The sequence below is a fragment of the Mauremys mutica genome, chromosome 5, assembly GCF_020497125.1.
Source record: "Mauremys mutica isolate MM-2020 ecotype Southern chromosome 5, ASM2049712v1, whole genome shotgun sequence".
NCBI lineage: Eukaryota > Metazoa > Chordata > Testudines > Geoemydidae > Mauremys > Mauremys mutica.
The window spans coordinates 75501038-75516913 of record NC_059076.1 but is presented as its reverse complement, the minus strand read 5'-3'; the positions used below and the strand labels follow the sequence as shown (position 1 = coordinate 75516913).

General features: G+C 40.7%; 1 protein-coding gene across 10 annotated transcripts in view; it reads right to left on the bottom strand.

Annotated features, from left to right (window-relative positions):
• Positions 1-15876, bottom strand: part of GALNTL6 (polypeptide N-acetylgalactosaminyltransferase like 6) — a 542002-nt gene that overhangs the window by 61504 nt on the left and 464622 nt on the right. For all 10 annotated transcript variants that reach the window (XM_045018344.1, XM_045018346.1, XM_045018343.1 and 7 more), the window contains one exon: positions 7176-7293. In XM_045018344.1, the coding sequence (XP_044874279.1) occupies positions 7176-7293 (118 nt within the window). The remainder of the gene's footprint in view (positions 1-7175; positions 7294-15876) is intronic.

Below are 15876 nucleotides of genomic sequence, written 5' to 3'. Positions count from 1 at the left end.
AGCTCCTTCCTATAGAACATCACAGAACACTTCATAGAGAGGGTCAAAGAGAAAGGCATAAAGGCAAGCTTGAAAAGAGAGGATGCAGTGGTCTAGTGGTTAAGGCACTGGTCTGGGCCTTAGTTATATGGGTTCATTTCCTGGCTCTGCCATAGCCTTCGAGAGACTTGGGCAAGTCCCTTAACTTCCTTGTGCCTCACCTCCCACTCTTTATCTTGTCTATGTAGATTGTAAGCAATTCAGTACAGGACTATCTGCTATGCGTAAGTACAGTGCCTAGCACAATGGGGCCAGAATTTTGGTTGGAGTCTCTAGGTGCCATTGTAGTACAAATAAATATAAAGGAAGGGACTCATGGGCTTGGAGATGTGAATTGGAAGACGCAGGAGAACGAGTGTGATAGATGTGGTAGCACAAATAAAAGAGCAATCCTTCCAATGGCAGAATGTCGTGGAGAAGGGACAAGGAGGAACCCAAGACTGGAAGAGCACAGAGGGACGGGCAGTTAATGGATGCCAGTTAAGGGTATGGTGGAGTGACTCCAGAGCGACTTTTGAACATTCAGGAGTGACCAGTATTTTCCTTTCAGCGTGTTTTCTATTGCTTTGTGCAGTCCTAATTTTTTTTGCAAGAATCATGTTATTTTATGAAAATGGAACAAAGAAAACATGAGAGAAATCTAATAATATAAATTTAATAACAACAAGGTAGTACATTGTGGGCCTGAAGGTACATGATTTGCAGTTGATGGTGTGGGAAAGGGAAGCGAAATGGTTACTGTGGACGTTGCTGTCTGCATCGTGGGTTCTGTTGGAGAGGAGAGGGCCCAGGCATAGCTCACTTCTGAAGAAGCAGCGCTGTGCCTACTGTGTGAGGTGTCTCTCTTTCCTGAGCTAACCTGCATCAACAAGATGCAGTGTTAACAACTCTTGTGATTGGACCAGGAATCTCATTAAGCGTAATCTTTTTCTTAAAAGCCCAGTTCCTGGAGTCCTCCGATTTTGAGAGAATCTGAGCTTTCATGTTAATAAAAGGAAGTTGCTACCCCTATTATTGTGGCGAGAAGCTGGAAAACATGACCCCTTAAAGGCTCAAAACAAGGAAACCAAATAAAGAGATCCCAATTTTATTATTTTTAAGCCAATACCATGAATTTTTGGAGCCTGACTCATTATTTTTGAAAGCTCAGGGTTTAGAAATACTGCAGAGGGCTCCAGTAAACACCACATGGCTGGACACTGCTCTGCGCTTCGCCACCTGCAAAGGGCCAATTTCACACAAACGTACACCCCATGGCAACCCCGTCATGATAACTGCCTTCATTTTCAGTTCTTGGAGCCATTGGGATTTTACAGATTTGCCCAACAACTTAAGATGTTGAGATGTGAGACTGGCATTTTAGGTTGTTTATTGCATCATGTGTAGTGAAAATATATATTTGTGTGGCATTTGTAATTTGCTTTTTATTAAATATCTAACTGCAGTGCTATGAAGAGGTCAACTGACAGTTTCACATAGAACATATTACACTGAAGAATTTTGTAGAAAGACCTACCTCCAGTTACATTTCTGAACATACGGTTTATTGAACAATAATGGTTCCAACATAAACCTAGCCGTCTTATTTGATCAATGTGGATTGTGGATATAGGAATATTCCTTGTATATTTTGCAGCATTTGTGTGCAGTAAAGCCACAGGCATTGAAAACTCTCCAAAATTAACTAATTAGTATCACTAATTTTGACTAATTAGCTGCCTCCCAGGTGATGGGTTTGATGCCATGGATCAGATGACAGCCTGCAGACCACCTGGTTCTTGGCTTAAAAGACTAAGAAGCAGCTCAGAGAGAGAAAGCCCTGCAGAGAGCAAGTTGGTTCCTGCAGATGAGCCTAGGTCAGGGAAAAGGACGTAGCTAGAGATCCTGCTGGAGCTATTTACAGTGATGGGCAGAAGCCTTAAGAGAGGCAGAAGTCTTAGGAGGAGGAGGGTTGAGGAAATGCCAGGCAGCAGGACCTGGGATTTGTGAAAGAACGTTACAGTCCAGCAGGAGGCCAAGAAATTGTACGGTTAGAGGAAGACTTTAGTTCAGTTGACATTTGGACTGTGAAGTTTTAATAAAGCAGATTCCAGATTACAAGAGTCTCTATGCAATTTTTAAAAGTCCAAGAAGGGGAAACTGAGGCAGCAGTGAGAGTCAATGCTTGCACAGTGCTAGTCTGAGCTATACCTTAGTCTAAGAAGTGGTGTTAATTCTTGGCTTTCATGTGCACTAAATTTGCTAACAAACTAAATAAATAGTTCTAAAATAGTGAAGGTATAATCATGAAATGTTAGTTTTATGATGTGTTTCAAATAAAAATCGATGAAAGGATTGTACATGTACTGTACATTTCCAAGGCTGATTCTGGCCTATTCCGGCTAGTAAGAGGAACAGCTTCCTGGAAGCCCAGTCCTAGCTCTATCTATACTAACTAAGGAAACTTTGCAAAAATCCTCTGACTATTCCTATTATTTCAGGGGTGCCAGAATTGGGATCTCTGCTGTAAAAGGTTGAAAGCCTGGCCTTATTAAAATCAGTGGGAGTTTTGCCATTCGCTTCAACAGGAGCCAAAATTCAGCCAGTGTCAGTTAGATCTGCTCTTAGCAGGGTTCGAGAACACAGTTCTTAAATCAACAACAACAGCCAATGACCAGTGTACACCAGAGCTCCCAACATTGCTTCTGGAGTTGAACCAGTGTTAACTATGTTGGGAAGTTATTGCAAAAATTCCCTAGAATATATGAGGCTCCTGAATGGCAGGACACTACAGTAAAGCAGGGGAAAGGAAAGTGAGACAGCATGATATAGTGTACTGAGTACAGGCGTGGGAACCAGGAACTCCAGAATTCAAATAGTGGATCTATCACCAACTCAGTTCGCTTTATGGTATCATTTAATTACTCTGTGCCTATGGTTTACCAACTATAAAATGAAATTATTAGTACTTATTAGCCTCACAGGGACACTGTATGGATTAGTGAGTGTTTTTTTGAAAAACCTCAAATCACTATGGAATAGACTGTGATACTCATTATGAGTAACATCTTATTCCACAAGTGATCCCATTGAAATGAATAAGACCATTAGTAAAGTTCTACTTAATATAAACAAGAATATCACAGTCTGGTCTTATATACATGCTAGTTACTATTATTGGGTCCCATTATTGAGTTGGGCTAAATGTACAGAGAAAATAGACATGGCTCTTAAAAAGACTGAAAATTATTGGGGGAAACACTTTTGAAACACAAAACACTATGCTGCTACTCGGCAAACAATTTTATGATTGTCTATATCCAGATGCAGTGAGAGTTCGAGCAACTCACAAAGACCGAAATCCTGGCATCATTGAAATCTGTGAGCGCTTTCAACGAGGCCAGTATTTCACCCTAAGGATTTCCTTCGCTCTGTGATTTAGGATGTCCATTCATAGCTTACAGTGTTTTTTTGCAAACACAGGAAATGCATTTGTCTTTTATCTTATGAAGAATTTGGACACTTATTTTGGAAATGACTACCTCAGGGCTCTGTTCTACTAACAGATGTAAATATAGGAAACACAGCACTTTCCTACTGGTTATTGAAAAGACACATTGTTAATCTGTCTAGTTCCAGCAGTTCACTAGCTTGATATCAGAGCTGTGATAACTTCCGCCATCTGTGATGGTGTTACACGGAGACTGACACTAACAAAAGGGAACCATGTTGCCTCCTGCAAACCAAGAAACAAGTGTCAGGCAAACTTTAAAAAAGCTGAGTGATTACAAAGCCTTATTCAAACTGATTTATAAATAATACATAGGGTCACTTCATCTGTCACTGAAATTAGAGATGGGCCTGAACCAAACCTCCAGATCGGAACATCCCAAAATATGGGAAAATTCAAATTTGACTCCATATCTTCAACTTTGTGACCTTTAACTGACATGCAGTCAAGTTTGAGGTGAAACCTGACAGTTGTTTAACAACACACAGCAATATTACAGAGCAGTTTGGGACAGGAGGTGCAAAGAATGCTGTATCTAGTTGACACTTAAGGGGAAACTGTAGGTAGGCTAAATATAATTACTCCACCTGGAATTTGGCCAGGATACTCTCTGTACTCTCATTAAAGATCCCACAGAACTTTTGACAATCACAAATTGTCAGAATGTCAGGCTTAAATCTCATGCAACAGCTGGCATCTGTGGGACACATCACTCTCTGTAACGTCATGTTTCACAGCTATTAGTTCAATACTGACTTCTAGGAAAAAATATTCCTGACTAAGGACCTGGTCCGACAAAACGACTTTGTGCTGAAGTCAAAGAGACAGGTTCAGTACCAAACACATACATCATTGCAATACGCAAATCTTTTATCCACATGCTGACTGGGCTTGACACTGCTTAGTTGTGAGGAAATCGTAACCCTGAGATCATAGATGTAATAGAGAGACACAGCATATCAAATTAGTATACCAAGTAGTTTTAGAACTTTTATTTTCATTTGTTGGAATGTTTGATGTTTGTTTTGTAGAATTCCTATTTATTCCTGCCCATAGAACATTTGTGTTGTAATAAATTATCCAATAATGCTCAAAAACTGACCAACTCCAAGGCTGCTTTTTGCTTTCAAGATTAATTGGGGCTTATTTTCCAATGTTCCCAATCATGAGTACTAATATGTCTAACACTACTGCGGTAAGTCAACCTAAGTTATGCAACTCAAGCTACATGAATAATGTAGCTGGAGTCGATGTAGCTTAGGTCGACTTACTGTAGTGTCTACACAGTGCTGGGTCAATGGGAGAGTCTCTCTCGTCGACTTACCTTACTCTTCTCGTTCGGAGTGGAGTACCAGGGTCGACCGGAGAGCAATCTGTGGTTGATTTGGTTGGTCTTCACTAGACCCACTAAATCAGTGGTCCCCAACCTTTTTGTCTGGCGGGCACCAGACGAAGGACCATGGCGGCGGTGGAGCATCCGCTGAAATGCTGCCAAATTTCTGCGGCATTTTGGCGGTGACGCCTCTCGATGATGTCACTTGCCGCCGACAAGCGATGTCATCAAGAGGCGTCGCCGCCGAAATGCCGCAGAAATTCGGCAGCATTTCCACGGATGCTCCACCGCCGGCCAGGACACGGGTGCATTTAGATGCCCCCGTGGGCGCCATGTTCTCCGCGGGCACCGCGTTGGGGACCCCTGCACTAAAGTGACCCCTGGTGCATTGATTGCCAGAGCATTGATCCAGCGATAGTGTAGACATAGCCTCAGTTAATGACCTATATATCAAAAAGTATTTCTCTGTTGCTTTCTCTCTCTCTGCTGATCTTATTTTTTCTTTCACTATTCCATGGAACCTTTCTGCTTTTGTTGAACATCCACAAACAGAAAGTTGTTATTCCTTCTAGTCAAATGCTACAAAATCCCGTTTAAAGTGTTTTTTAATGCTAATAAGGAGGTACAGGGAACCTAAGGTCAATATACAGTAATGAGATGAATAAGGAGATATGACTGAAATAGGACCCAGTGTGACATAGCTGTTTCCAAAAAATCTGTCGCTCGAACAAAACAGGCTGGGTCAATTTAGTATCTGAACTTCCAGTGCCGTTACCATGGTTTCTACACAAAGAGGAATGGACTGCATTCCAATTTTATTCTTCACAATGACAAACAACAGGAACATGGGAAATGGTCAAATAAAATTTTATGTGAGCCTGGCAGAGATGTGACAGATACTACTGGCAGTTTACATTTGTTTCTGAAATAACTTGAGTATACAGAATGCAGATTGATGTATCCGAACAACCTGTCCATCCATTTATCTTGTGAGTTTCTCTTGCCCTCCAATCTCATTTTGCTCTCATATAAAACTGATTCAAACTAACATGATAGCAACACAGTTATGCAAGTCATTTAGCTGTTCCTGAGAATACCCATTAAAAACAGCCTAGCAGTTGGGAGTACAGACTTGCTAGGTTATCTTCTGTGCATTTCATTCAATACTTTACTCTCTCCAGCATTGAAACTCACATGTAGCTAGGTGTACAATGTAGTCTATGTCTTATGTACTATATTTCTTCCATTATAAATTGAGGGTATGCTTTCTGGAAGTTTAGAACTAGGCTGGGAAAATCCTGAAGCTAAATGTAAACTGTAATGTTGATACAATGAGGAGTCCTTGTGGAACCTTAGAGACTAACAAATTTATTTGGGTGTAAGTTTTGTGCGCTAAAACCCACTTCATCAGATGCATGGAGTGGAAAATACAGTATATTCTCAACATAGAATAGCCCACTTCCACCTTAATTGAATTGGCTCGTTAGCACTGACCCCCCAACTTGGTAAGGCAACTCCCATCTTTTCACATGCTGTGTATTTTTACCTCTCTACTGTATTTTCCACTCCATGCATCTGATGAAGTGGGTTTTAGCCCACGAAAGCTTATGCCCAAATAAATTTGTTAGTCTCTAAGGTGCCACAAGGACTCCTCATTGTTTTTGCTGATACAGACTAGTACGACTACCACTCTAAAACCTGTAATGTTGATGTGTCATTTGACTATTCCCTGAAACTCTAGCTGCAAGTAGAAAGTTATTATGGTGAAGAGGCTAAAAGGCAAAGTCTTTAATTCCTTGGGTACCTTATCTTTGAACATAATGCATTAAATTTTCTAAATTAGGTACATTTGCATACACTTACTTAATATATGCAGGTAACTGATGTGCTTGTGGAAGTTAATATGGCTGCCAACTAGACATGGGCAAATAAGCGACTTACGCACACAAAAAAATGTGTGCACACACTCAGAGGACATTTGTGCACATAAGCTAGGCATATGCAAAAGCAAATATGCAAGTAGCGGATCATGGGATATTGAAAATCTGGCCTGATATATGCAATTATTTGACTTTTGTATGGCCTCAGGGATCCGTGGCATGCATTTTCCACTGAAAGTAGTGGAAACTCCTTATAAAACAAAGGAATATTGTAGAGAATGAGATCTGACTATGGAGTAACACACAGTATGAATAAAGGCAACATGATGATAACAAAGTGCATCGCAAATCCGGGTTCAGATAACTAAAACCCAAACCTTTAGAGTCATACCAGACAGAATAAGCAGTAAACGGAAGTGACTTGATGACTTACCTTAAAGGAGATTTCATACTGCTCTCCTCCCCATATTTCTAAGCCTGGATCATAGCCACCCAGCTCCCAAAACCACTCTCGGTCAACAGCAAACAGACCTCCAGCCATAACAGGAGACCTGAGGAATAATTAAAACAAATTGTAAATGACAGGCACCATCATGTCATGCTTGAAAAACTGAGAAGATCAACAATGTACATTGACAGATAATGATGAGGCTGCTAGCAATTGTCAGTATATGTTTGTGTGTGTGGGAGGGTGATGGGGTGGGGATAGATGTCAGGTTGTTTTAAATTGCTGGAGAAAGGTGGATCCTATATCAAAGTTTAGTGACTAATCTCTCAGAAATCATCATTTAGAGCTACTTTATCCTATGATGCTTAGATACTGCTGCAGTTGAGAGCTATTTTATGAAGAAAAATATAGTGTGAGAGAACATGGCAGACATCTTTTACAAAGAAGTTTATTATTAATCAATTCAGCTAGATTTGCTAAATCAAGATTTTTTTTAAAGTAGGAAAAGGACTCAGGAAACATGCAAAAGTGCTTCATGTAATTCCCAGATTCCATATGAAGTTATGCACTTTTGAACTTTCCCATTCCCTCCCCCCATTAATATGTGAGAAAAACAGGTCAGTTCATTTCAGTTTCACAATTGCTCTCAAAGAGAGCAGAATGGTGAAGGGGGACTGGCTGCAGAGCAGTGAAAATGGTTAGGAGAGAAACATCTGCTTGAAATTTGTCCCACATTGAGGTATTCACCTGAGAGGTAAATTATTAGTTTTTTGGGGTGAATATTCACATGAATAAATTAACTGAATTTTCTTTAACTGTTTTCTCACCCCTTTGTATTCACTTTCCATAGATGATAAAGCAAATGAGTTTACAAGAAGGAAGTTATAAGTTAATATTAGAGAATATTCATGGAAAAGTGAGTTTTAAATTCACAAACATGAGTATTTGTACTGGAAATCTGACAGTAAGAGTTATAACTCAACCAGTCAAGGAGCAGAGATCCTGATTCTCCAGTGTGTCTGAGTGCATAGGCAGTCACAGGAAATCAGCAATGGCTCCCAGATCCTGGCCACCGGGTCATCATGGAAGTTAGAGTAGAAGGGGGCCTTACTCTCACTTCTGTTATATGTGTAAGCTCAGAGCATATCCCAGCAGGACATCACGTGTAGTGAAACTCTGATCCATCATAATCCCCTCTAACTTCATTCTTCCACAGAGCACTTTCCCTCCCCCTTATGCCACGGCAGGAAGGGGTTTACAATGGCACAACATTCCCCTACAAATGGTATTCTGAAGGCATAATAGAAAATATTCTCTCCTCTATGTTACAGATAATGAACAAAGGGATGGATAGATGTTTTATCTTTTGCTTCCAATAATCAGTTGGTTTTTTGTGTAGTGTTTAATTCTTAAGATTAAATTACATTGTTATTAATTATTCTGTAAAATTATAAGAAGTTGTAGTGGGAAGCCCTCTTTTTTAAAAGATTAAAGGAAGGTATTTCCCCAGACAACACATTTTTCAAAGTAGTTAGTAGCTCATTTTGAAAAAAAAGATTCAATAGTTAGCTGGTGAAGCCACATCCTATAACATACTCTGAATATGAATGGGCTTTTTACTTTTATTGACATTTTGTACCTCATATTGACTGCCTTTCCCACAAATGAATAAATCTAGTGAAATCCTATTAGAAACTTTCCTCTGGGGTTTTTCACTATTATAATACATTTTCGACTCCAACCAAAAGTAATTCTAATTACAACGAGTCCCTTGTGACTTCAGGTTCAAAATAATCAAAACACCATGTTCACTTACAAAGTGGAACTTGCACAAAGGAAGCTTATAACTCTATCTTTACTAGCATGTGAAACGAAGCCTCAGAAATCCCTGGGGGAGGGGGGGCGGGGGCACACAGGCTCTTTAGTGCTTTTATCCAAGTGGCTTTGATGACCATTCCTCTGGACACAGTGAAAAGGGCAGCCCCCTTGCCCCCGCCCCCCATGATTCAAAGAAGCTAATCAGATTTCATTTGTCTAATTAGTGACTTCAAGTTGGGAAATAATTGGCAGGCATTTACTATACAAATGATACTGTGCAACAAGAGCTTATATACAGACTTTACAACTATAACATAGGATAAAACCTGCTTGTTTCATAGATGCTGGTTCATTAAAGTTCACAACATTTATTATAATTAGACAAACGACTAAGGAAGAGACTGGAACACCTCCCAGCCAGAGCCTGCACCCATCACCCTTTCCTGCTCCCCAACACTCTGCACCAGCCCTGAGCTCTCTCCTGCACCCAAACTCCCTCCCAGACTCTGCATCCCCTCCATTAATATAGTAGAAATGTGCGGCCTGTGACTACTTACCAAAATTGTGGAGTGGCCCCTCTGTGAAAATTATTGCCCAACCCTGACATAGACTAAGCGTATAAAACAGAACACAATGGCCATATGCTTGGCCTTTTCTCCTCCACTGATCTATGCTGCAAGCAACAAGAATGCTTGGAAAACTGAAGACTCCAACAGAGGAAATTGGCCCAAGTTTAAGAGACAAATCTGTATATTAAGGACTGTAAGATCCAGTGGGGGTGAGAACATTGCTTGATCTTAATACTGTCTATGTGATAATGGTTAAGGTTTAGACTACATGATTATATTTTCTTTTCTTTTGGTAACCACTCTTTTTGCCTATCACTTAGAATCACTTAAAATCTTTCTTTTGTAATCATTACACTTGTTTTACTATTTATCTTTACCAGTGAGTTTACCTGAAGTTTGGCAAATCTGCTCAGGTTTACAAAGACTGGTGTATATCCACTTTCCATTGATGAAGTGGTGAACTTGCATTGCTCAAGAAAGGGTCTTCAGCAGTGCAACACGGTATATTCCTGAGGTACAAGGCTGGGAGCTGGGAGGATATGGCTGGTGCCCTTTTCTGTGTGATTCATGAGTGGCTCAGAGAGAATTAATTTTTACCGGGATATGGGCTCCACATGCCATTGTGCTGAGCAATAGCAGCATCTGGAGGGGTTTGCGGCTTGTCACTAGCAAAGCATTGAGAGCGAGTGCCCAGGCTGGAGAGATAAAGGGGCACCATGGTCCCACGGTCCCAGGTTGCACCCCAGGGATCCCGTCACAGTAATATTTTCTTATCCCATCTTTTTTGAGACAAATTCCAGTTACCTAACCTCACATTTTAATACTTCATCCAGCAGAATCTGGTCCATCAGCTCTAAGAGCCAGACCATTCATGTTTTCCTCTGAATCTGCATCTGACGTCTTTGTCCAAATAGCCACATTTAAGTTCTAAAAAAGTTCTGCCCCTTAATGGTATGAGAGAGTGAATGAGTGAGATTGGTCTGAAGTGGGGAGAAATGACCGGCCCTGTGCTTTTCTCTGTGATTTGGGCCTTTTAGAATATTTGGATATCTTCTTTTTCTTCATCCTTGAGTAGAAGTGGGAGACAGTCTTGGCACCTCTTGTGGCTGAAAAATGATTTGCTTTGGACTTTGCAATCCTTGCCCTACTCCAATATAAGGAGAAGGATCTGGAGCCCTACGATTCATGATATGCCCATTTGGTGGGAGAGCAGGAAGCCATGACTTATGGCTAATAAAGGGAGAGATCCTTGACTGCTTTCCTAGCATGGACAGTAATAATTTAAAAGCTTATAGAAGAATCTTCCAGACCTGGGGGACTCTGGAGAACCCAGAAGTCTCCTATACGTTGAAAAACTGCTTCTTCTCTTCTAACTCTGCTGAGATAGACCGGTGCACACTGTGGCTCTTTCTTCTCTTGGTGGAGCCACTTTAGTACACCAAAGCGTATCTCTGTTGACCTCTGCTCTGAGGAGCAGGAGTGGGATGACCTGTTCTCTACATGTGCCTGTTCTCCTGATGGTGCATCACCTTTCCTTGCCTGCAGAAGAGTATCTTGTAAATACAAGATGACTTGTATTACGATTAATAATACTCCTCCTAATTATGCATTAATTGAAGAAACTAGAATGTTTCTTCTTCCTGGAAAAGACCAGAATTATTTACTAAGGTCTTACATACACCAGGCAAAAATCTGCCTCTGGCATCATTCTATGCATTAAGTACCTGTAAAAAATAATGTTTCATTGTGATTAGAATGGAACATAGGGCATTAATATAATATCACATTCCATATAGCACAGATGCTGGAGTCCAAGATTAGCAATGAAGTGGTTAACCTTCTTTCCAGGCCCCTTTCTGAAGCCCGGTATGTTTATAAGTGTATCACATTGCATTAATTTAGAACACTTATTTTTTTCTGAGATGTTCACCAGTACCAGACATCTAAGTCCTACTTAGATCTAACCAGAGCCTAACATCTCTTTTTTTAAATCATATTTTTATACAAAAAAATCCTGCTCACTACTTTGCTGATTTAATTTGGTTCTCACAGTAATTCTTATATCCTCACTATGAATTGTTGCTTTAATGTTCATTCTCCCATTCTCTCCCTATAAACCGTATTTGTAATTGATTAGTGAAAGTATTTTAGAGCCACTGTCACTGGCAGACTTAGACAAACTTTAAAACAATTAATATTTTGTAGAAAGCCCATGAAACAATCATATACTTCATTATTTTATCCCCTCCCCCTCCCATTGCTAATCAGCCAAATTCTAGAGTACAAACAGGAACTCTTTTCTGATCAGTGACCTGACTGTGTGTGTGTCTAGCTAGTGCAGGGGTCGGCAACCTTTCAGCAGTGCTGTGCTGAGTCTTCATGTATACACTCTAATTTAAGGCTTCGTGTGCCGGTAATACATTTGAATGTTTTTTAGAAGGTCTCTCTATAAGTCTATAATAAATAACCAAACTACAATTATATGTAAAGCAAACAAGGTTTTCAAAATGTTTCAGAAGCTTTATTTAAAATTAAATTAAAATGCAGATCTTATCAGTTTAGTGTGATCCTTGCCCTTGCTTTTCCTTCCTGAGTTTTCCAATGTCTGGCACATATTTGGATACTTTAAGCTGCACAAAGGCTTCTGAGTAATCAGTTGTTAACTGGCTCCGAGAGGGACAGAGGACAGATTTCATTTGTGAAAATACCTGTTCACACAGGTATGTGGATGCAAATGCTGAATGCATTGCAAACGCAATTTTCTTCAAACAGTTAAATTTCACTGGCAGGGATGTCCAGCAGATCAGAATAGAGGCCCCATGATCTCTCTCAGTAGTTTCAAGTGCACTCTGCAGATCCACAAAATTTGATGTCCACAATTCTGAGCTTTTTAACTGAATGAGCTGTATTTAGAAATCTTCAACACCCATCCACTGAATCACAGACAAATCCAAGTTGCTTTCATTGAACTTTTCAGGTTTAATTAGAAAAGAAAGCATTGGGTCAAATCACTGGAAATCTTGAAATCTGTGAGAAAATTCTGATTCCAGTTCTTGCATGTACTTTCCAATCTCATCAACATTGACAGCGCAATGTGTCGATAGCTCTTTTATGAGTTGGAAGTAGCAGAAAGTAGAAGTTTGAATATCCCTGGAAAAAACTGCTAGTTTCACAACAAATGCTTTCCAGGCTTCATAAAGATCCAGAACTGTTTGCCCTGCACCCTGGAGACAGAGGTTGAGTTCGTTTAGGTGAGCAGTGATATCAGTTAGAAACACGAGCTTACATGCCCATTTGTCATCTTCCAGTTCGGGGTAGTTTTGTTCTTTTTCCAACAAAGAGGCCTTGATTGCATCAAAACAGTTTACAAAGCACACCAAAACCTTTCCACAACTTAGCCACCGAATGTTGCTGCGAAGTGGGATGTCGTTATAAGCACTGTCCATCTCTTCTAGCAGTGCCTGAAATTGTCTGAGAGTCAAAGCAGATCGAGCAACAAGAAAATTCACAATTCGCACTACTGTATTCATCACGTTATTAAGCACACAGGTTTTCTTGATGGATGATACAGTGAAATTTGACTGTCGGGCGGCCAATTTGATCTTCAGGTAACTTTACAAATCCCTTCTGTTTTCCGACCATGGCAGGAGCATCATCCATTGTCACACAAATTATTTTTCTAATGTTAACTCCTCATTACAAAACTTTACAAAACTTTCCAGTATATCTTCCCCCTTTGTTGTGCCATGCAGGGGTTTTAGGCAACAAAGTTCCTCTTGGATTTCATCAGAAGCACAATATCTTGCAACAACTGCCAAATGTGGAACGTCGTTTATATCAACACTCTCATCAACTGCAACACTAAACACTGCTGTGTCTTTCAGTGCAGTCGTCTGCTTTTCCTTAATGTTTTCTGCCATTCCACTGTTCTGGCAGAGATGGGCAGTTCTTTTATTCTAGATATGATTGTATCTTTATTTGGCAAATCATTGAACAAAATCTCCGAACTGCTGAGAAAAACTTTTTATGTATTCCCCATCTGTAAATGGCTTTCCGTTTTTTACAATGCACTGTACAATCCTGTAACTTCCTTCTGTAGCTTGATTTTTACTTACACTTCAGCTTTTAAAAACACTGCTTTGCTTCTTATAGGCTGCTACTGCCTTTTTGATTGATTCAGTCTTGTCTGCTTCATCAAGAAAGGTTTTCTCGTGCTTCGTTTCAAAATGTCGAACACTTGATGTGTGGCAAACAACACTTTCATAACAGAAAGCACAAATAGCACAGTCCTTCTTTTCAATAAATCCAAATGCGTCTGTCCAAGCAGGCTGAAATGATCGGACATCTAGCTTCGGTTTCTTAGGAGCTGCCATTTTGTCAAATGTTCCCTTCAACTCTCAGAGGTGAAAAAAATGGCGATAGAAGTCAGGCACAAGGTCAAACGCAGTGTGGTCTGAGAAAAGCAATTTTAATATGGGGGTGCTGGAACTCCAACCAGAAGCAAGGTGAGTGGGGCTGTGGTGGGGGAGGGGACCCCGGCTGGCAAGGGGCCAGCAGCCAGAACCCCAGAGCAGCGACTGAGCTGCTCAGCCCGCTGCAGCTCTGGAGTTTCGGCTGCCGGCTCCTGCCAGCTGGGGTCTCAGCCTGCTGCCAGCCTGGGGTTCCTTCACCCAGGCCGGCAGCAGGCACTGAGTGGGACCGGCGGTGGGACCCCGGCTGGCAGGAGCCGGCGGTGGAAACCCCAGAGCGGCAGCGGGCTGAGCGGCTCAGCCCGCATCGCGTGCCATCAAAAATCAGCTCGTGTGCCACCTTTGGTGCCGTAGGTCGCGTGCCATAGGATGCCGACCCCTGAGCTATTGCATTAATATATCCAATCACCAGACATAACTAAGACTTGCATTTTATTTAGTCCCTAGTAAACCCAAATTGACTACCCAGTATTCTGCTGCTTAAGGTCTCAATTCTGCACTGGGATCTCAAAGTTTAAGCATGTGCTTGCTGAACTGAGGCCCTAATCAGGATCCACACACTTCTGCAGGGTCAGGGCCTATTTATTTTTCCTGGCTGTTTCATTCATGGATACCGTATCTGCCGCCTGTGACCATTCGTCACTATGGGAGAAATTCTCATGTCACACTTTGGATTATGACATCACTGAACACAGTTTTCAGGATGCAAACTATAAAGGAGAGATCGTACTTCTATAAACTTACAATTTGTAACTATAGATGATGGAAATATGATAATAATGTAACGATTTTAAAAATGTAACAACGAATTTTTATATTATCTAACAGTTTCTGTAACACACTAGTGTCTTTCATTATTTATAGCTCCACTCAGTCTAACCACCTTGCAATCTTCTTTCTCATACCATCATCTCAATAATTCGGGTAAATGAATTTTTTGAAGCTGCAGCTGTAACATTATGCCCATTTCAAGGGTATTCTCTACCTTTCAACCTGTAGCAAATTTTCAGTCCAATGAACTCTATTTCATCACTTTGTACATTTCACAACAATAAGTTCCAGGGTGGAACATAACAAATATATTCTGAAAGTCAAGGCATAAATGGTGTCAGTGTCTGTTATATCTCCTGAGTGTGTTTTGGAAACAATAACCTCAAAGAATTCTACAAGTTAATAGACTGTCACGAAGCATGTCAACTGTGCAAGGTAAGAAGCTGCCATAAATTCAGTGTGCTGCCAAGTCCCATAAACAAGGTTGGAAGATGCAATTTTGAGGAATTTAAGCAGCCTAAAACCTCCCATACTGACTCCCCATTTTGATATTACATATAAATCACCTTTCTGTACATGGATGCAATTAGGTAAGAAACACAAGGTCTAATTCTCATCACACTGATCTTACACTAGTGTAATTCCATCAACCACAATGGAGTTACTGTCATGCCTAGCACTGCCTAATTCTAATTTGGACCCTTCTATGCATCCTCATTACTGTTTCTTTCTCCTTCAATTTAATAGTTGTGTTCCATTAATTCTCACTCTAAAATAATTCTTATTTGTGAATTTCATACTTGTGAAAAGATGCTGTAATAATAGCCTTGAAGAATGGATACCTCTAGGATCAGGATCTGGAAGGGATAGGCAGAAGCCACACAAACTTTCCTATAGTGCCTTTGCCACTGTGCCTCAGACTTGACCTGGAAGATACTCCGCTAAGAGTGGGAAGGAAGCTCAGTTTCCATACCCATGTAATTGATGACGTCTGTACTAAGACTGCCAACATGAGCTCATATTGGTGCCAGTTGTGGCATAAAACTTGCCCACTAGGAA